The following is a 20,587-nucleotide window of genomic DNA, read 5'->3' on the forward strand; positions in this document are numbered from 1 at the left end:
AGGGAAGAGTCGAAGAGAGGGATGGAAGATAAGGAATGAACGTCCAAAGATACTTGGGCGGGAAAAATTACTCAAAATATTTTGATGAAAAGAAGAAATAACTTGTACAAGTAATTTTTGGTGGGAATATATATATGTGAAAATTCCAAACTTGAATTTAGTTTTTGGTGGACATGTATGGAAAAAAAAAAAAACAAATTTTAAAACTTGTTTTTGATAGAAATATAAACTGGAAAGAATCAAATGTAATGCAAGTTTTGAATACAACGAATATGTATCAAGCTAGAAACCAGTGTTTCTACATATATATATATATATATATATATATATATATATATATTAAAAAAAAAAAAAAAAAAAAAAAACCAGTTTTGTGACGTGCCAAACACGTGTTGTGAAACCTGATTTTACTAGTCATGAACAAAATGAGAATGCAGTTATGTAGCATAGGTCAATTATCACCAAGACAATCAGGGGGAAATAAAGAAACTATCATTCGGATGCATTACAGAAATCTATGCATGAATTTCGACTACCTCTTCAATTTTGCCCAAAAAAAAAGGAAGAAGAAGAAGAAACACACAACTAATAACACGTACAATAATCAAATGACTAAAAAGATGTAAAGATAACTAAAATGAAGTCTTTATCGCATGCAGAACTTCCCTCACGATTTCAGAAAGAATTAAGACGAACATTGCAGCTAGAAAAACTATTGGTACCCCACATCTCATGGGAACTAGGTTGATGATGACGTTTTCAGCTGACTACAAATTCAACAATGTTAATCTTCTTATACTCCTTTCATATGCAACCACACATACCTGGCAAAGCAACAAAATCTACGGTTACCCATAATTTCAATTGCAGGTGATTGCTAACATGTTATCCAGTGTCCTATAGACAAAAAATTCTGGGCAGTACGAACCCTTTTTATTTTCAGAAATATTTCTAAAACGGTGGAATAAAGTATTTATGCAGTCCTACTGGTAGCAGATTTAATTGCTCATCCCATAATAGCAGCGAATTTTTTCCTTAAAAAATACAATGGGGACTTTATCTTTAATCCTTGAGGACATTGACATCATCAATGGACAATTTTCTCATTCTTCATTCAATCCTTCTCCAGTTTTAGCTCCTATCTTCCTATCTTTTATCTTATCTTCTTTATTCCAATTAATGTTGTTCCCCGATGAACATAGAACCTCAAATATAGTCCCAAATGAATTCTAGGTCACTGCCTTAATAAGATAGACAAAGCATTTACCTGACATTAATCTTTTGGAGCCAAGGTTCACCAGTAACTCAGTAACGCCACAGACCATATCTTGATAGATCAACCATTGGAAGGGAAATCTTTAAGACTTGGGAACAGTCACATTTAGAATTTTCACATCTTGATATGGCGTGTCACCCTTATCTGTCTTCACTTTCTCTAAAGCCTGTCAATAATACAAAACAGTTTCAGATGTTGGTCAATATATGATACATGAGCGATGCTAGACACTACATTTTTATCCTACAATTACCTTACAATGCTGACGTGGTGTCCTAAACAACCCTTGTATTCATTGTTAAAAAATAAATCCAATAGTTTGTTTGGACTACCACATCAGCATTATGGGATGAAAATGTGTTATATAGCATTACTCGTGACCAATAGATTCTTAGACAGAAACAGACAAATGCACACATCATACATAACAATAGATCATATACATGCACACACGTAAGGTGTCCTTGTGTCTTTCATGTGGTATCATTCAAACAAAAGCTTATTGACCCAGAGAATTATTGGAAAATTCCCAAATCCAACACAGAATCCCTCTACAGTTTTGTTTTGGTATGGAAGGTTATCCAATAAATGGCCCAAAGTTAAGAAATCTATGCAGCAAGAGGTACCAATAGCATGCCATGTATAACACATAACAATCATGTTTTGTGCAAAAAACAAAAAGTTGTGCATCATGGAAAATTTATTTTGTGCCTTCGTGTGTCTGTATATGCATGAGTTAGAAGATACACTACACTGTAACAATGGCCACAAACACACGAACTCAATTATACCTGTACAACATCCATTCCCTTTATAACTCTACCAAAAACTGTATGCTTGTTGTCCAGCCAAGGAGTAGCTACTGTGGTGATAAAGAACTGAGATCCATTACTGTTTGGCCCCGCATTTGCCATTGACACCGTGAAAGGCCTGTCATGTCGTAAACTGCAGAAATGCAAATGATTCATCTTAGGTAACTTCTACTTAACACACACAAAGAATTAACTAAATAACAGTGTTCATTTGCAGAAGCAAAAGGAGGTGCAGCTTGTAGTGCAGTTCTGATCAAATAAACCAAGCATTGCATGTTAAGGTTCCGGTTGCATCCTTAACTATTGCCACTCATCCAGTTTACTCGTAAAAGTTGTCACTGTAACAACCCAAAAAAAGTGTTAGCTACATATGTGTTATCACTCCAAATTGACTAGCCAAATTGCAATTGAAACTCCCTATAATTGCTTATAAACCCGTCTTACATTGTAAAGAATCAATGTGGAATTTAGCACCCATGAGCATCTTTATAACCCACGCACTCAATGTGGGCAATTCATCTTTTCATTGTGGAACTGACTTTATGGGGTGTCACAATCTCTACCACTCAAATCCCTAACATCCTCGTCAAGATCCATGTCATGCAGTGCCTCAGTGCAACATTTGTAACGACCAGGAAAAATGCTACCCACATCTGCGCTAACACTCCAAAATGACTATTTAAGTTACAATTAGACCTCCTTAAAATCGCTTATAATGCCCAATCTCATCTAGTAAGGAACCAATGTGAGACTTAACACCCGTGAGCACCTTTATAATCCACCCATTTGATGTGGGCAATTCATCTTCCCGATGTGTAACTAACTTTCTGGAGTGCATAACCACTGATCCAAGACTCACAGTTTTCAATGGCAAAAAAACAAATACTAATAATAATAATAATAGGATTATCAACACAGAGTAACACTAAGAACAAGTGCATACAAGTGGTTTAGCTCAAAGTCTATCTCTGTTGGCAAAGGCAAGAAAGATATTTCAACAAGAGCGGAAAAAATCATAGAAATGGCACCTAAAGTTCAGACCCTAACAGTGTTACAGAAGATGGGCTCTTTTTACAGTAAATTCTCTCGTTTGTTCCCCTATTATTTTGAAATATTGACACAATGGTCATGGTTAAAAGCTTATCCAAAATATCGAATTCAAGTAGAGCACAAAAGACTATTGAACCAGAAATGCAATGCATATCACAATCTAGGATCATGCTAAATTCTAGTCAAAAACAAAAATGACAAACCTTTTGTGAAACTCATCCTCAAACTCCCTTCCCCAAATAGATTGCCCGCCAGTGCCATCTCCCAAAGGATCTCCTGTCTGTATCATGAAGCCTTTGATGACCCGGTGAAAAATGAGATTATCATAGTAGCCATGCCGACAGTGTGTCGTAAAGTTCTCCACAGTTTTTGGACATTCCTCTGGGTACAATTTCATGTGAATATCACCCATTGTGGTATGCATAATCTGGGGACGCAGGAAATGGAACAGAAAGGAACGTGAGAGAACACATCACACAAAGGAGACCAATCATGCAAATGAGTTAAAATGGTGCACAAAGCCTTTCCACCATGGCATGAAAAGAAGAAATACTAGTTTCATCCATCTTGAAAAAGCTTACTTCAGAGGCAGATAGTAGGATCAAATAATAAACCTAACCACAAATTCATTCATCTGATTTCAGTTTGCAAGATGTCAACACCATAATTGAAATAATAAGAGACTAGGATGGATGTAATACAAGATCTGGTGAAGAGAACTCGACACCCAACTGTCCCATCATCTAGTATTACCAAAAAGATTTTATACAACTTGTCTATAAAACCTAAAAACAATGTCTAAACTAACAGCGAATTTGATAGGGAAAAGTGAAAAAGACGGGAGGGTGTTAGAGCCTTCCACATTAGCTTAAAAGATAACTGTTTCGGCTCTAAAAACAGGACATTTTTTGACCCTGCTTCATAAAAAAGTTGTGGATATAGGCCATTTCAGGAATCACAAAACTCAATTTTGCATTGTCAAATATGCATGCCATTTGACAACTCAAATGATCCCATAAACAAATGACTTCTAGAAAACTTCATGGTTTCCAACTACACAAACAATCTTAAGGGAAAAGTGTATCCCTTTCTATCAAATGCAGTCGAAGAAAAAAGCCCCATAACTTCATAATTCTGTTATTCAGTTCAGTCAAGGAGTAAAGAGTAAGAAACGTGAAATTCAAAGTGGATAATACTAGTCGTTGTGAAGACAAGCGAATGGTTATTCTATGCGCATTTCAGCACAAGTCCTTCCCAATAAAACCCTAAAGGTGGCATCTTCACCTACACGCACTAACATGGGTAAGTGAAGACAAGCTTTGGTGGGTCCCCTTATATAGAGGAATGTTCAATGTAAGATCTTTCTATAGTGTCTTGGGTTGTAATGTTGGCTTCCGTTTACCTTTGAAAGTGTTTGGTGGACTAAGGTTTCATTGAGGGCTGCTTTTTTTGCTTGGTCGGTAGCCCGTACGAAAGATCCTTACCATGGACAATCTTAGGAAACATCGTATCATTGTAGTTGATAAGTGTTGTATGTGTAAAAGGAATGGAGAGTCCGCAGACCATCTTCTACTCCATTGTGCGGTCGTCAGTGCCTTGTGGAATGTTTTCTTCAGTCGATTTGGGTTGTTCCCAATCTTCAAAATGCCCCGATTTCCATTTCTAAATTTGGCAGCAAAGGCAATAGGGAGTCTTTGGCTCATATTCTGGGTTGTAGAATTGAGTCTCTGCCGATGGCTTATTTGGGTATGCCGTTGGCAGCGTCGTTCAAATCTATTTCTATTTGGAATGGGGTTATTGAGAAGGTGGAACGAAGGTTGGCTAGTTGGAAGAAACTATATTTGTCCAAGGGTGGTAGGGTAACTTTGATTCACAGTACTCTTTCTAGCATTCCTACTTATTATTTATCTCTGTTCCCTATTCCTGTGAGTGTAGCTAAGAAACTGGAGCGGCTTTAAAGGGAGTTTTTGTGGAGTGGTTTGGGTGATGAGACTAAATTTCATTTAGTCAATTGGCATCGAGTCTGTACTCCAATTAAGGCTGGTAGACTGGGTGTTCGTAATGTTATTAATTTTAATCAAGCCTTATTGGGGAAGTGGATTTGGAGGTTTTCTCAGGAGCGTGATGCTTTGTGGAGATCGGTGATTGAGGTGAAGTACGGGAGTGTGAGGGGAGGTTGGTGTTCTTTTCCAGTTACGGGGCCTTATGGTGTCGGTGTTTGGAAGTTTATTCGAAGGGGGTGGGATAGTGTTGCCAAGTTTTTGCGTTTTGAGGTGGGAGATGGGTCTCATATTCGCTTTTGGCATGATCTTTGGTGTGGGGACAAGCCTCTCAAGCTCTGTTTTCCAGCTTTGTACTCTATTGCGCGTTCTCCTGATGCTTGGGTAGTGGATAATTTGTCTGTGGTAGGAGGCGTGGTTCATTGGAATAATCTCTTTACGCGCTATGCTCAGGATTGGGAGGTGGAGATAGTGATGTCCTCCTTTGATCAGTTATACTCTACTCGGGTTCGGCATGGGGAGGTTGATAGGGTGGTGTGGAATCTTTCCAAGAGGAGGAATTTTGAACTGAAGACTTTCTACAAAGCTTTAGTTTGTCACGAGGCGGCCTCTTTTCCTTGGAAGGGTATATGGCGTGTTAAAGCTCCAAAGCGGGTGGCGTTCTTTGTTTGGACAGCGGCTTTAGGAAAGATCTTAACTCATGATAATTTATGTAGGCGTGGTATTGTGGTGGTTGAGTGGTGTATTATGTGTAAAAAGCATGGGGAGTTCGTTGATCACCTACTTCTTCATTGTGATGTGGCACGGGTTGTTTGGAGTTTCTTTTATAGCTTGTTCGGGGTGGAGTGGGTTATGCCTAGTAGTGTCGTGAATTTATTGAGTGGTTGGGGCACTTTGCTAGGTCGTGGTCCTGTTTTTCGTATTTGGAAGCAGGTTCCTTTATGTGTTTTGTGGGGCTTGTGGCGTGAGAGAAATTCTAGGCTTTTTGAGGATGTGGAGGTTTCGGTTGGGGCTATTTGTAGAAAGATGCTTAATTTGTTATATCTTTGGGTGTCGGCGCATAGCCCGGGTAGTTTATTGTTCGCTGACTTTTTACTTTCTTGTTCTTTCCTTTCTTCTATTTAGGGGCACTTTTGTATACTTCCTGTGTATTAGGGTTGCGTCCCTCTGCGCTTTTTATTGAATTCTTACTTATCAAAAAAAAAAATTATGACTCTAAATATGCGAATTCAAGTCATGGTATTATTAACGAGAGGGGTTTCTCAGTTTTTAGTGAAGCCTAAAATTTTATTCGTTAGGGGATTGAATAAAAGGGATAAACGCCCAAGGGTGAGAAACTTGCTTAGAGTGGAAAGTTGATATTGTTTGTTTTCAAGAAACTAAGCTAGAGGCTTTGTCCGTTGTGTAGTACATAGTTTGTGGGGTTGCCATCATGAGGATTGGTGTTGTTTGGATTCCAAAGGAGCTTCAAGTGGCATTTTAATTGTGGGACAAGAGGGTGGTGGAAAAGATCGACGTATGTGTGGGGGAGTTCATCCAGGCTGTTACCTTCAGAAATGTTAAAGATCACTTGGGCTTTTGCAGGTGTCTATGGCCCTAACTTCGATAGGGATATAAGGTTGCTTTGGAAGGAGTTGGCTTGTTGCTCAGTTGGTGGAACTTGCCTTGGTGCATTGGGAATGATTTGAACGACCCGATTCCCCAGTGAGAGATGGGAAGATGCCCGTTTATGCCCAACTATGATGGAGTTCTCTGACTTCATTTTTTATCTGGGCCTGACGAACCTCCCTCTTGTTGGTGGAATATATACTTGGTCGAACAACTAGGAGGCTCCCTCTTGGTCAAGGATTAACAAATTTCTTGTTTCTTCGACTTGGGAAGCACAGTTTCCGAGTGTGTCCCAAAGAAGGCTTCCTAGACTTGCTCGGATCATTTTCCGATCCTCCTCGACTGTGGTGACTTTCATAAGGGGAGTAGGTACTTCAAATTTGAGAACGTGTGGCTTAAGTCTAAGGGTTAAACAATTTTGAGATTCTTACCACTTCCAAGGCACTTCGAGCTTTATTGTGGCCAGTGAGCTCAAGGCTTTGAAAGTTGTTTTGAGATGGAATGAGGAGGTGTTTGGGAATGTAGGGAGGAAGAAAAAGATCCTTTGAGAAGCACTTGTTTTTTTGATATTGTTGAGGAAGAGGGCTTTAGGCGAGTAAAAATAATAATAATAATAATCTTTTTAAAAAAAAAAAATTAAATATCTATATGTTTCCCCAAATTTATTTATTTTTTTCAAAAATATAAATCATAAAAAAGTGCTTCATACTCTGAAGTGAGAAAGTTGTTTATGAGAATAAAAGAAACGAGTCCCGAATATGTTAACCCTTCCCCTCCCTCTATCTTTCGTCTTTTTAGTTTCCCTTTGCTTCTCACTTTTAGTAACAGGACAACGTATTGGAAAAGAAAAGAATTTTCCATATGCCCATATACAAAATTGAACTACAAGGCTTATTTAAAAATTTACAAGTAACAGTTTTAATCTAGTTTGAAGGAAAATAAAGAAAGAAAACTCACCACATTGTCAGGAAGGGAAGTTGTGACAGCTTTGCCAATATCTGACGCAGCTAGAAGTTCATCAGGGGGAGGCTTTTCATTAAACACGTCCCTTCCCTTGGTTGCATCTTCAGGCTCCTCTGGTTCTCTTCGACTATCAGGATCATAACAGAAGTCAGAATTTAGACTGAAAGGAAACATAGTTGCCCCAAATTTCATAATGAAATACAACTAAATGAAATGGCATTCTCAATGCATTCAAGAAATCTATCCTACTCAAGCATGCTTCTCAAGGTGAAAGCATCCTCCAATCTCCTTCTCAAAGTGATCTAACTACACCCCTTCTAGACGATTCTAAACTTAATAAATTCATGATTCCTACAACCTTTTCACTTAACGTTAGTCAAAGGGGCTAAAATTACTACACAATTTCATGATCATCCGTAAGAAACTGTAAACAATTGTACACCACTAATAATTGGAATTTACCAATGCATACATTCAAGAAAAGACTAAATTCAGTCAAGTTTTACATAAGCAGCGAAGAAGTGCAAACTCTTGTACCTGAATAGATATATTCTGTGCTTCTTGAAAGCGCAACATAGAAGAGTTGGATCCGTCAAAGGCTCTTTGCTCTCATTGACATTTGCGGCAGCTGCAGGAATTTTTCTAACTTTTTTACTGCTTCGATCACCTTGATATAACGCAATTCTCAAGAACCTATCATTGTTCTCCACCTTTCCAAGAATTCGAGTAACTTTGTTGGTGTGCAAATTTACTACCTATCAGTATAACAGAAAAAGAAAGAGGAGGGGTGGGGGGGAGGGAGAGAGAGAGTGATGCATTAAAATATGATAATATGACAAAAATACACTTTTTCTTGCTAAGGGAAAATGCATGAAAATAGCAGTTATATTGCCAATTTACTATACAATCCAATTACATGACAATATCTTACTTTAATCCCAAGGAGGGTGGCATATATAAGAAAATTAGAGCTTTCATCAAAAACTGCATTTGGTTGTGGTGCGCTTTCTGTTTTCTCTATTTCCTTCTCAACAGCCATTCTTCGCCCAAAGTCAATAGCTTCCAGCCGGTATAAGGGAGCATCACTTCTCTGAAGATCTTGGGCCACCTAAACAAGAAAAGAGATATGTTCATAAAAAAACATTCAAAACAACTATAACCTAAACAAAACTCCAATGAAAATTGATCTTACCTCAAGAGATTCATCATAAACTCGTCTGAGTTTACCTGTTCTGAACCAAAACACACGTATCCTACGATCGGGTGATGTAATCGAAAATTGCTTACCATCTGGGCTCACCTAAAGGTTGATACAAAAAGTCTACCAGTGAATTTTATAAATAAAAGCAATTGAAGAGAAGAAATAAGAAGATTAAGCATTCACAAATTGGATTAAAATTCATTGGTAGACCAAAGATCCAATAAGATAGAGACACATATATAGTACCTCAATAGCAGAAACAGATGTTTTGCATTTCGCAATTTCAAAGAGATCAGTATCACTTTTCAATCTAAAGTTCACCCTGCAAGCACCATAAAGTGGAAGCTCAGTCAAACATCCAAGGCACTGGACAAAATTAAGTATGTACCAATGTAGCATTCTATACAATCATTCCAAAATTAGATTGCAGTAGTCCATTTGAGCAATATAAGGAAGAAAGTTGTTCAAGAAACATAGAAGTGCATAAAGTGAAATTGTTAAACAAGCTTTCGATCCTAAAGCACCTCTAGCTGTGACTAGTTCATAATAAACAAACAATAACTAGAACGTCTAGTAACAACTAAATTGAAATTGTCTGATAAACTAAGACTACCCCGATGTCTAAGAGATTTATCATCATTGTCATTATCAAACTGCCCCAAACCTCCAACAGAGAGCACTTTGATCCACATTTCAGAATTATTTCTGATTTTTAAGGGCAAAATATCCAAGTGGGAACTATAAAAAATGAGGCTAGGGCCCAAACATGAGCCACATCGTATCACATAGCATGATGCATAAATTGCACGTTATCATGGATACAGCAAAGCAAGAAAAACGAGAGATAACTCTTTAGCTTCTAATAAAAATCATGAACACTAGCAAGGTCCTAGGAAGTACGGCTGTAAATGGGTTGGGTTCACTGTCGATTTGGCAGATTTATGTTCAAAATATACTAGAATATCAATGGATCCTTAAAAAATGCATCTGATTATGTCCAAATAAAAGTTCAAAAATCTGAATTTGATTCAAATTCAAATGTATAATAATACAAACAAAGTGGAGTAATGGATTTGACATATATTTTTTTTATATATAAGAGAAATTTTATAAGAGATGACTTATATTTATGGTAGAAACTATAAATCATTCATAAAAGATTATATAACAAAAAAATATCAGTCATAACTGGTTTTTTTTTTTGATACAATTTTAGTCAGAATGAATCTACCAGAGTTCAACTTTGATAGAACTTTAACAAAAACAAATATCTGACCTTAATAGCTGACTTCAAAAAAAAAATATCTAACTTTAATAACTGACTTCAAATTTTAATTGTTGGATCTTACCAGTATGATAATTGAAAAAAATCTTAAACGGGTTGGTGATCATGATCCAATCAATTGATAGCCATAACAGGAAGGATGAAATCCTCTATTAACACCAAAGAAACATGTGCATAATCTAAATAAAACCCAGTTTTATTTTTTTGATAGGTAATCAAAGAAATAGCATTAAAATGCGTCAAGCGCCTCTAAGTATACAGGGAGTATACAAGAAGGATACCAAAACAAAAAGAAAAACAAAGGAAAAACACCAACAAAAACCCAAAAGACAGAAGAACCCCCAATCCTACCACAGAAACCCAGAGCCCGCACATAAACTAGGGCTACATTACACAACGGGCAAGGGCCCTCTTGCCTTTAATCCAGCTAGAACCAACACCCCTAGCATCAAAATTGATAGAGCATTCTAGACTCTTGAGCTCTCTTTTCCCTTTTTGCTCAAGAGCAAAGACATAGACCTCTTGACGTTGCCCCTCTTCAACTAAAGTCAAAAAATCCAGAAAACCCTTCCCAGTCCCCCCATAACATGACTTAACATTAATAACAAAAATATAAGTCAAATCCACTACTCCACTAAGTACGAATTTTTCTGCATTTGGATTTGAATCAAATTCAGATTTTTGAACTTTTTATTTGGGCACAATCAGATGCATATTTTAAGAATTCATCGATGTTCTGGCATATGTAATCTGATTTGAGCACAGATCTGCCAAACATTGCAGAGAACCGAATCAATATATACCCCTACTTCCCGGGACCTAGCTAGTTTTCATGACTTTCATTAGAAGCTAAAGAATTATTTATCCGTTTTTCTTGCTTTAATGCCATTATTGTAACATACAATGTATGCATTGTAACATGTGAAAAGACGTGGCTCATGTTTGGCCTAGCCTCTCATTTTGTCGTGATTCAGCCCATTCAAAACCATACCAGGAAAGATGACATCCCCTTTAACGCCAAAGAAACATGCACAGAATCTAAGCAAACCCCAGTTTACTTGTTATTTAAAAAACCCAATTTAATAAGGAACGCTGATAAAAGTTGAAGACCCTACAGTTATTTTCAAGTGAGAAATATGCAAGAAGAAAAAAAAATCTTCTAAACAAGACCCAATTTTCTTTATGAATCTTTTGCAGAAACTTCCACTGAAAATTTACAAAATAAAAAATGTCTAAATTAATTAAAATCCTACTAAATCCAATATTTATCCTAAGGGCTTATAAATCTAGAATATCTTCCAACTCTATTTGATTACATAAATAATTGCACACCATAGGACCCATGAGGGAATGAGCCCCAAACAAAATTCATATGGAAATATGACTCAAAAATACTTGATATGCTCTCCTGCTAAGAACATCTAGAAAAGAAAAGGGAGAAAGGGCCGCAGGGGAAGAGAGAGAGAGAGAGAAATGAAAATACCAAAAAAAAAAAAAAAGACAAGTGTGATTTCTCTTTGAATTTAAACATGATGCCTATAAAGATATAACTGATATACAATACATGTTTATTAACATTTAGGGAAAACTTCACTTTTAACCCCTGATCTTTCATCACTTTTGAAATAAGATACCCAAACTTTAAAACGTGTCAATTTAGGGTATCCATCTTTCAATTTTTTTCAATCTTAACCCTCTGTTAGAAATTTCCGTTAAATTCTATCAAAATTCTCAAAATACTCGAATTTTGTGTTTTTTTTTTAAAAAAAAATTAAAGATTCAAGCATGAGTATTTTTGCTAATTCCATTAAATTCTGACCAACACCTAAATCCTTGCAAAAAAAAATTTCATAAAAAATATTAGTATTTTTGAAATTTTTACAGGATTTAACTGAGAGTTGAGATTAAAAAAAATTGAAAAATGGATACTCTAAATAAACACGTTTTAAAGTTTTGGTACCTTATTTCAAAAGTGATAAAAGATCCGAGGTTATAAATGTTCTTCCTAACTTTCATGACAAAAAATGCTGCCTCTTCCCACTCCCCATTTTAAAATGAGAAAAGCTAGATGTTCAGGCATGACCGAAATGTTGAATTAGAGCACTCCCAGAAGCCACCCAATTGTTTTCCCTATATTTAAGAAACAAAATTACTTTTTGCTTCCCTAAATAAATGCACTCCACAATAGGTTCCCTTTATCTTTCCCGATAAGATTAAAATATTTTTTTTAATTTTTTTCTTTTGTTTTTTTATTCATTACTTTTTTTTATAAGTAAATAAAGTTTTATTGAAAGCGTAAGGCGCCCCTAAGTATACTGGAAGTATACACAAGGAAACGCCTAAGAAGGCAGAGAAAAACGAACAAGAAAATCAGAAAAGCTAATCGACAAGGGTGACAAAAAGGCCACGGTCCAAAAATACAGCATACGAAAGAAAGAGGCAACAATATTCTCCAAGGAATTCTCCATGTCTTCGAAACATCTAAGGTTTCTCTCCCTCCCCCCGCCCTCCCAATAGCCACTAAAAACAGATGTTTGTCCTCACATGTGGCTGTTTTACCTGTTTGGATACTTGGTGTTGATTGTTTACTACTCATTAAGTTCTGAACATGAGTATTGTGCTTCTATGCCACTGACAGTTACTTCATTCTTGCAGATTAGTAAGATTTAAATCTAACAACCACCTTCACCTCCAACCCACCCCAACAGTTAACCAAGAGCCAAGGCCCAGTGGCACTATTGGCAAGTCTTTTTCCCTAATCTTTTTCTTTTATTTATTTTTACTTTTTGGGTGCAACAATGTTTTAATTGTTGGTTTTCATGAGTCAAAGTGCGTAATTAGCTGTTTTTTTATACTGTGAATGCTCTTAGAGGTATTTCATGTATTCATATTTAACACATAACTAACTTCTATATTCTCACACTATCTAGCCAATAGCCACTAAAAACAGATGTTTGTCCTCACATGTGACTGTTTTACCTGTTTGGATACACGGTGATTGTCTACTACTCATTAAGTTCTGAACATGAGTATTGTGCTTCTATGCCACTGACAGTGACTTTATTCGTGCAGATTAGTAAGATTTAAATCTAACAACCACCTTCACCTCCAACCCACCCCAACGGTTAACCAAGAGCCAAGGCCCAATGGCACTATTGGCAAGTCTTTTTCTTTTATTTATTTTTACTTTTTGGGTGCTACAATGTTTTAATTGTTGGTTTTCATGAGTCAAGTGCGTAATTAGCTGTTTTTTTATAGTTATTCTCTAGTTTAGGCTAGAGTACTTTTTGTACTTAATTGCATTAACCTCTAATGTATGCCAACTACTAATGCATGTCCATTTTTATTCAATGTTCCTTGTAAGTCCAAAAATTATTTCATAGAATCAGTTTGGGAGAATTGAGTACTTAATCATTAGTCTCATATTTGGTTATTTAATTTCCTCAGTTGTTAGGTTTGCTGCTGTTTTGCATGAAGCAATAGCAACACCACAATGCCGTTTTGTGATCCAAACCAAGCTAAGCAACAGAGTTGAGTGCTGCACATCATTATAACTTAAGATATGGTTTCCATATATTATTGGACTTCCTTATATCTGTTGAATGATATGGATCTAAGTAAATGAATATAATTTGAAAGAAAAACGTAACATTGTTTCATATTAGTAAAAATAATTTTTTTAAAAAAAGAAAGAGCATTTACTCGTTCTCTGGGAACTCAAATGTAGCAGGGCTCCAATACTCGATGATTCCCTTTACATCTGCGGATATCACAGCATCAAATACGGGGTTGTACTTTATAACTTTTACTGGTGCCACATGCATCTGAAGAGGAAATAGAAACAAAAGAAATAAGGGGCCTGGCAAAAATAACGAACATGTTCTTTAAAAGAAGATAAACTAAAAGGTTTTGAAAAGTGTGCTACTTTCAAGGTTTGCTAAGAACCTCTTTGGAAATGATAGATTCATTTGAACCAGCTCGTGCGTCATATATGTGCACAAATGTGGAGTTTCGATCACTAACGGCAAGCCTAGCTTTGACATCCCCTTGTTTGTAGACCCATTCAACGGCACCAGGAACAAACGTTAGGCCAATCATGACCATCATATCATAGTTGACCACATCATATATCTTCGCAGATCGATCATTTGAAATTGTAGAACAGAGCAGCCCATCAATGCTAACCTGCATAGCTGAAACGAGTTATGGTTGATGACAGCACTAACAAACAAGAATTCCACAAGTAGTTAATTTAAACAGAAAATCATGAACAAACAAAGAAGCAAAATGGTATGATGCTCTACTGGAGTGAACAACATATTACACTAAATGAAAAGCATACATCTGCATAATCCAACAAAAATGCTTTAAGTGAATGCCTCCATTGCATATTATGACCTGAACCAGTGCAAGGAGCTTGGAGGGTGTTTAGCGAATTATAGATCTGGGCCAACTGTGATAGTATCATCAATTTTCTAAAACATCAATAGTACTTAAATATGCTACATTTGCAAGCAAAACTGGTGCATATATTAGCATAAAAAGCCAAACGCAATTAAACTAGTTCAAGGTTCAATCAGTCTTTCTTTTAAGATTGTTTAACAACTAGATTGAACTAGTTTTGTAGTTTTCCAAAACACCACCAAAGAATCTCATAAATAAAAATAAAAAATAAAAAATAAAAATCACTAGCAAACCACTATGCAAGCATTTTTCATGTTGAAAAACAAATACAGCTCATAATCCACATTCCTAATCAAGACGAACAATGTTTAAGGTACTGACAGTCACGTTGTAAAGGCGTGTGTGTCAGGAATGTGGCTGTACATAAATGACTTGGATTTTCAAATTGCAACTGGCACTTATTGTGGTTGTTTTCACACATCCATAAACCTTGCACCTTTTATCAGGAAGGTAAAAGTTGCACATGAAATTTGTCCAACATTTAACAATGGTAGCCAATCTGTGATGTCGCACAGACTCCAAAGTAAACTACTTAATACTTGTTTCATAGCTTTGAATTAATAGTTAATCCAACAAGAATGATCAATGTGCTGGCCCTTCTAGCAGCTAACTCCACAAAACACATAATCACATATATGCATAGAAAGAAACTACTGAAAAACAGAAGCACACGATTCATGCATATCCATAGCTAATATGAAATAAATTGAGAATCAAAGCAATGATCAATTCACAAATAACATTCCGAATGCATAGACCTGCAGTCATATAAGGAGGAATAACTCACAGCTAAACCTTCAATTGGACCAAGGTGGGACCTAAAATGCTTTGCAAACTCGATACCAATAGCCTTTTTCTTCCAGAACTTCAAATGCCCTGGTAAGAGAGGGAGGGGGGAGGAACAAAGAAAAGGTAAGCAAAAAGGCAATCACACTGACAAGTTGTAGTAATTCCGTACTCCTATTCCATTAGATACAATTATAATGATAAGGAACCTAGATAGCATGGCTATACTGGATGGCAAAGTTACATCATTGACATGCATTGATATTCCACTAAACTGCTATAATCATATGATATAAAAGAAAAGAAAACTTGGGGAAATTACAACAACATTGTTGTCCAAGCAAAGAAAGGCACTCTCAAATGAATCTTATTCCACCAAATACTCCTCCAATGGAAATGAGTACTATCGTGGGGAATTAGAACAGTGTAGATCGTGAACATTGTAGAACGATATGACATCAAACAAACCTCTCTTGAAAAGGACCCAACAAAGCTTGTCTTCACCCCATCTCAATCTAGAGGAGTACAACAAATTAAAGAACGAGGTAATGACATCCACCTCCCAATCACGCGCTGCTCTGCAAATATTCCAAATGATCAGCTATGTAAACATCTTTAAAATGAGCAATCCTAAATAATTCCAGAAAAGCTACCTAAAGGGTTTGATCCTCACACCACACATGCCAAAATCTAATCTTGGAGCCGTCGTCCACCTCAAATCTAGTATGACTAGAAAACTCCCCCCAGCCCCTCTTAATGTTTTTCCATAGACCCACCCTATACAACCCATGGACATCAACATCCACCCCACGAGCTACCATATTTAAGATCCACAACTACCCTTCACAAAGCCTCTCTCTCATGCACATAGCGCCATAATCACTTCCCCAACAGAGCTCAGTTGAACAAAAGTAAATTTCGGATCCCCAAGCCCTGAGATCGCCGAACAGACCTTAGACCAGCTTACCAGGTGAAATTTGAACTCCTCACCAACCCCACCCCATATGAAGTCTTGTTGTAAATTCTCTATGCGATTGACCACGTCACCAAGGAGAGGAAAAAAGAGAGACAAAAGTAAGTAGGCATATTAGATAGATTACTCTTAATCAAGGTGATCCTTTCACCCTTTGACAAGTACATCATTTTCCAACAAGTCAAACAAGGCTCTATCTTCTCTACAATACCATCCCAAATAGATTTGTTCTTAAAAGATGCTCCCAATGAAAGACCTACATTCTTAATAGGAAAATAAGAGACCTTGCATCCCATAATACTAGCCAGCTCAACAACATTATTAACATTGCCAACAGGGACCAATTCTAATTTAGACAAATTAATCATCAAACCTGAAACAACTTCGAAACATAAGAACATACAATACAAGTAACAAAGGTGATTTGGGTTTGCATCGTAGAAAATCAAGGTGTCGTCCACAAACAAAAGGTGGGAGATGTTAAGCCAAGATCCCATAGAAACACAGGACAAAAAACCCCGTTCACTATAGTTGAGATCATTTTACTTAAACCTCCATAAGGATAACAAACAGCAAAGGAGGCAAAGGGTCTCCATGTCTCAAGCCATGTGAACTACTAAAAAATCATGCCATAGTGCCATTCATGAAAATAGAAAAACACACCGAAAAAATACAATGCGCTAACAATTACGCCATTTCTCCCCAAAACTGCATCTCCTTAGCAAATACAACAAAAAATCCCAATTGACGTGAGTGCCTTTTCAATATCCAATTTGCAAAGCATACTTGGCTCTCCAAACTGATCATGCAATCACGACATTCATTAGGTATGAGAACAGAGTTTAGAATCTGCCCACCTCTTATGAAGGCATTTTGTGGCTTGGAGATAATCTTTTCCACAACCATCTTCATCCTGTTAGCTAAAAATTTCGCCACAATTTTGTAGACTCCGCCCAGTAAGCTAATAGGACAAAAGTCCTTAATATCAACAACCCATGATTTCTTCAGAATGAAAGCAATGACGTAGCATTAAAACCTCTTACAATCCTGCCTCCAGCATAAAAATCATGGAAAACATTCATAATATCTTCTTTAAGAACATCCCAACAAGCTTTGAAGAATGCCACAATAAACCGTCGAGGCCCGGAGCCTTATCACTATTTAGATCTTCCACCACTTCAAAGACCTCACCTTCCTCAAAGGTTCTCTCAAACCAAATGGTGTCATCCTCGCCAATGGAATCAAAAGAAAGGTCTTCCAACTTAGGTTGCCAATTAAATTGTTCGATAAACAAGCTATCATAGAACTGTACATTGTGTTCTTTGATCTCAGTATGATCTAAAGAGCTTCCTTGGCTTGCACTGCTTTGTTCCCACCGTCGTGGGGCGACTAGAAAAAATCTAGAAACTTCCGCAATTCTTTAGCAAAGCCCGACCATCCCCTACCGCCTCTACCTTCCAAGATTACCACCAAGCCTCTCTGTCCCCCTCCTCTATACTCCATGACTGCAAAGAAACGACCAAATTTGGTCACACAACATTGAATGATGAAAGCTTTTGCTCCCCACCCTAGAGGACTTCACGGACTATTTTGCGCCCTCTGCTTGAGACAGAGACTCTATAGTGTCCAACAGCCAGCTCACTGTAACTTTGCCAAGAAGGACTAAATGAACAAAGCCCCTATTTCTCTCAAAAACCAATAGAACCCAAACATCAACCTCAAACGTAAACTCAAAGGACTTAGCTTCAATGCAAAACCAACTCGAATACCCCATGGAAAAGTGCCAAAATGATAAGTTAGGAAGAAGACGATGACGAGGGAACTAACAAACAAAAAAGAACCGTCATGACACATCTACACGTCCCGACGAGGAGGAAGAGAGAGAATGATTATAGGCTGTAACAACTTGTCTCAGTCAATACTCATATCCTCTCTCTCTCTCTCTCTCCATATATATACCTCTACATATTCAAAAATTTATGAATAGGAAGTAGGGTTAACGAATAATCCGCTTCTCCTACACTTTCTCTAAAGCTCTCTCCCTGTCTTAACCCTAACATTAACAAATCAAATTGCTCGTTTTGAACTCCATGAAGTTAATTGACTTGGTAAAGAAGAAAAGGATGATAATGAGTGATGATGACAATGCCAAATGACAGCCACTTAGAAAACTCTTCTCGCTTCTTTTTTTGCAGGTTCATGACTTTCAACCAGTTATTCTTAGAAACTGTACAATGTCAAAATTCATAGGTATAATAAGTTAGGGGATGTGAAATATGAAACATCTAAAAACTCTGATGTCACTGGATTACTAATTATGCCCCAACTCCTCATTTTCAACAAGTTGGTTTCATGATAACCGCCACCAGTTGGCTGTGCATTAACTATATACAAATATATCTCCTACTAGAATTGAAACATGAAGAAATATCCATTAATGTATTTCCAAAATACCATAAGAACACTTACAGCTATGAAGCAAACAAATTTTTGAAAGAAGTTATAGAACACAATATGTGGTCCTCAAAATATAGATACTTAAGAACACAGTTTTAGATGAGGAATCAGTCCGGTTGAATGTTAGGAAGTTATAGCATGTAAATGTATAAGTTATCTGATATTTTGGTTTTACCATCAGTGCTTCCAGTTATGAAAAAATCTGCTGGAGAGACAGCTACATGCGTAACCACATCGCGGTGCATATAACTTTTCTCGTACCTGAAAAACCAAGGTTTGAAGGATAAGTAAGCATTCTCAAGCACTTGCAATGAACCCAAGATTCTCAAAGTAATGAAAAAGTAACAATTAATTGTACAAATTCTAAAACTTCATTCATAGCAATGACCCAACAAAAAAAAAAAAGCAGAGAATTATAGCCAATGCTCAGAAATGGATCCAGACCACCGAAAATGCAGCGAAACAAAACAAACCAAACCAGAAAAGAAACGACAGAAAATAAAACCTGTCCCTAATTCTATAGCATAAACCCTAAACCCGAAGTAGATAAATCGAAAACAACAAACCCTAAACCCTAAACCCTAAAAACCACGGAAATGTAGAAGAAGCATACATGTTAGCGGAGGGAAGCGCGTCGAGGTAGGCCTGCTCGAACTGGAGCGGGCGCTTGGGGCGGGCTCGCGGGGCGGGACCCGGTCCGACAATGGGCTCGTTCTCGGTCTCTGCGGCCCCCGAGGCTACAGCGTCGTTTTGAGGTTCCTCCATTCTCGTCGCTGGGTTTGAAGAGTAATTGGCGCTTTGGAAGTGAAACTTGAAGATTTTGATTTCAAGGCTGAAGCTCGCTGGCTTGGTTAGTCGGCGCCTGAAATTTGAAGTCTACAGTTTTACTTGAACCTTGCGCAGTACTGATAAAGCAAATTACCCGATTGCCACCTCGTCCAAGCTTCAAATTGATCGGAAGATAATGAAACCGTCGTCGTTTTTGCTGTTCCAAATTCCACAATCTGCCTGCCAGCAAAAGCATCTCCAGCAAGCTAATCAAATGCCTCAAAATAGTTGAATTTGATTATTATTAAGATTTTTTTCCAATTCAGCAAATGAAGCAAATTGGTTATTTTCTTAAAGAATGAATAATATTTACTATTCATTCTATAATTAATAAAATATTGAGAAAAACTAAAACTAAAATAATATAATATTCATGTATCTCACTCTCTTCCATCCACTTTTAATTATAAAAGCGTGTATAATAATGCATAACATGATTATTGAAGACGAACGAAATACTGACGATGCTAGTGACATTCAATATGGACAAATCCTTGAAGCTTTCAATGTACAAATTTTTCACGAGCATACCTTTGAATTTCTGGAGTTCATTGAAAGGCATGTGAACATTAGAGACAATCAAATTCATTCTCAGTTGCAATCCAACCTTATCAAGCACGTGTTGCAATTGCATGGTCAATCTTAAGAATTATTAGTCTTATTGTATGTTTCTATTTGCTTTGTTTTCCTTTTTGCATTGTTGTTTTTTGTTTTTTGTTTTTTTCAAAAAAATGATCAATTGCTTTGTTTTTTGTTGCTTTGCTTTCATAAATTGTGTAATTTTGCTAAAATATTGAACCGGTGCAATATTCATACGGTGTAGCTCAAAGAATGTGTGAAAAATCAATATTTTATCTTTCATTAAGTGTTGGCAAAAATATAAT

The 20,587-nt window shown here is 36.9% G+C and overlaps 1 protein-coding gene across 3 annotated transcripts; it reads right to left on the reverse strand.

Annotated features, from left to right (window-relative positions):
• Positions 1-390: 390 nt before the first annotated feature.
• Positions 391-19,982, reverse strand: LOC133878021 (peptidyl-prolyl cis-trans isomerase CYP71). Of its 3 annotated transcripts, XM_062316498.1 has the most exons (14): positions 19,489-19,975; positions 19,051-19,136; positions 15,447-15,535; positions 14,141-14,380; positions 13,898-14,019; positions 9,157-9,232; positions 8,902-9,009; positions 8,641-8,817; positions 8,247-8,464; positions 7,704-7,836; positions 3,342-3,565; positions 2,068-2,221; positions 1,268-1,442; positions 391-824 (listed from the first exon to the last, which is right to left on the reverse strand). In XM_062316498.1, the coding sequence occupies exons 1-13, from the start codon at positions 19,638-19,640 to the stop codon at positions 1,359-1,361; spliced, it is 1,863 nt and encodes a 620-aa protein (XP_062172482.1). In that variant the 5' UTR covers positions 19,641-19,975; the 3' UTR covers positions 391-824; positions 1,268-1,358. The 3 variants fall into 3 exon arrangements, with proteins under 3 accessions (XP_062172482.1, XP_062172484.1, XP_062172483.1); XM_062316500.1 differs by lacking the exons at positions 19,051-19,136; positions 19,489-19,975 and having other exon boundaries at positions 14,141-14,388; XM_062316499.1 differs by lacking the exons at positions 391-824; positions 1,268-1,442; positions 2,068-2,221 and adding an exon at positions 2,246-2,426 and having other exon boundaries at positions 19,489-19,982.
• Between the last annotated feature and the right edge of the window lie 605 nt (positions 19,983-20,587).

The sequence above is a fragment of the Alnus glutinosa genome, chromosome 9 (genome assembly GCF_958979055.1).
Source record: "Alnus glutinosa chromosome 9, dhAlnGlut1.1, whole genome shotgun sequence".
In the NCBI taxonomy this organism is placed as follows: Eukaryota; Viridiplantae; Streptophyta; class Magnoliopsida; order Fagales; family Betulaceae; genus Alnus; species Alnus glutinosa.

Excerpts from the sequence above, each read along its gene's own strand:
- LOC133878021 (XM_062316498.1), bottom strand. The coding sequence starts at position 19,640 with ATGGAGGAACCTCAAAACGACGCTGTAGCCTCGGGGGCCGCAGAGACC. Across the intron at positions 14,020-14,140 it reads AATCTATCATTTCCAAAGAG|ATGCATGTGGCACCAGTAAA; the intron begins GTTCTTAGCAAA and ends TTTCCTCTTCAG. Across the intron at positions 1,443-2,067 it reads AGGGAATGGATGTTGTACAG|GCTTTAGAGAAAGTGAAGAC; the intron begins GTATAATTGAGT and ends TATTATTGACAG.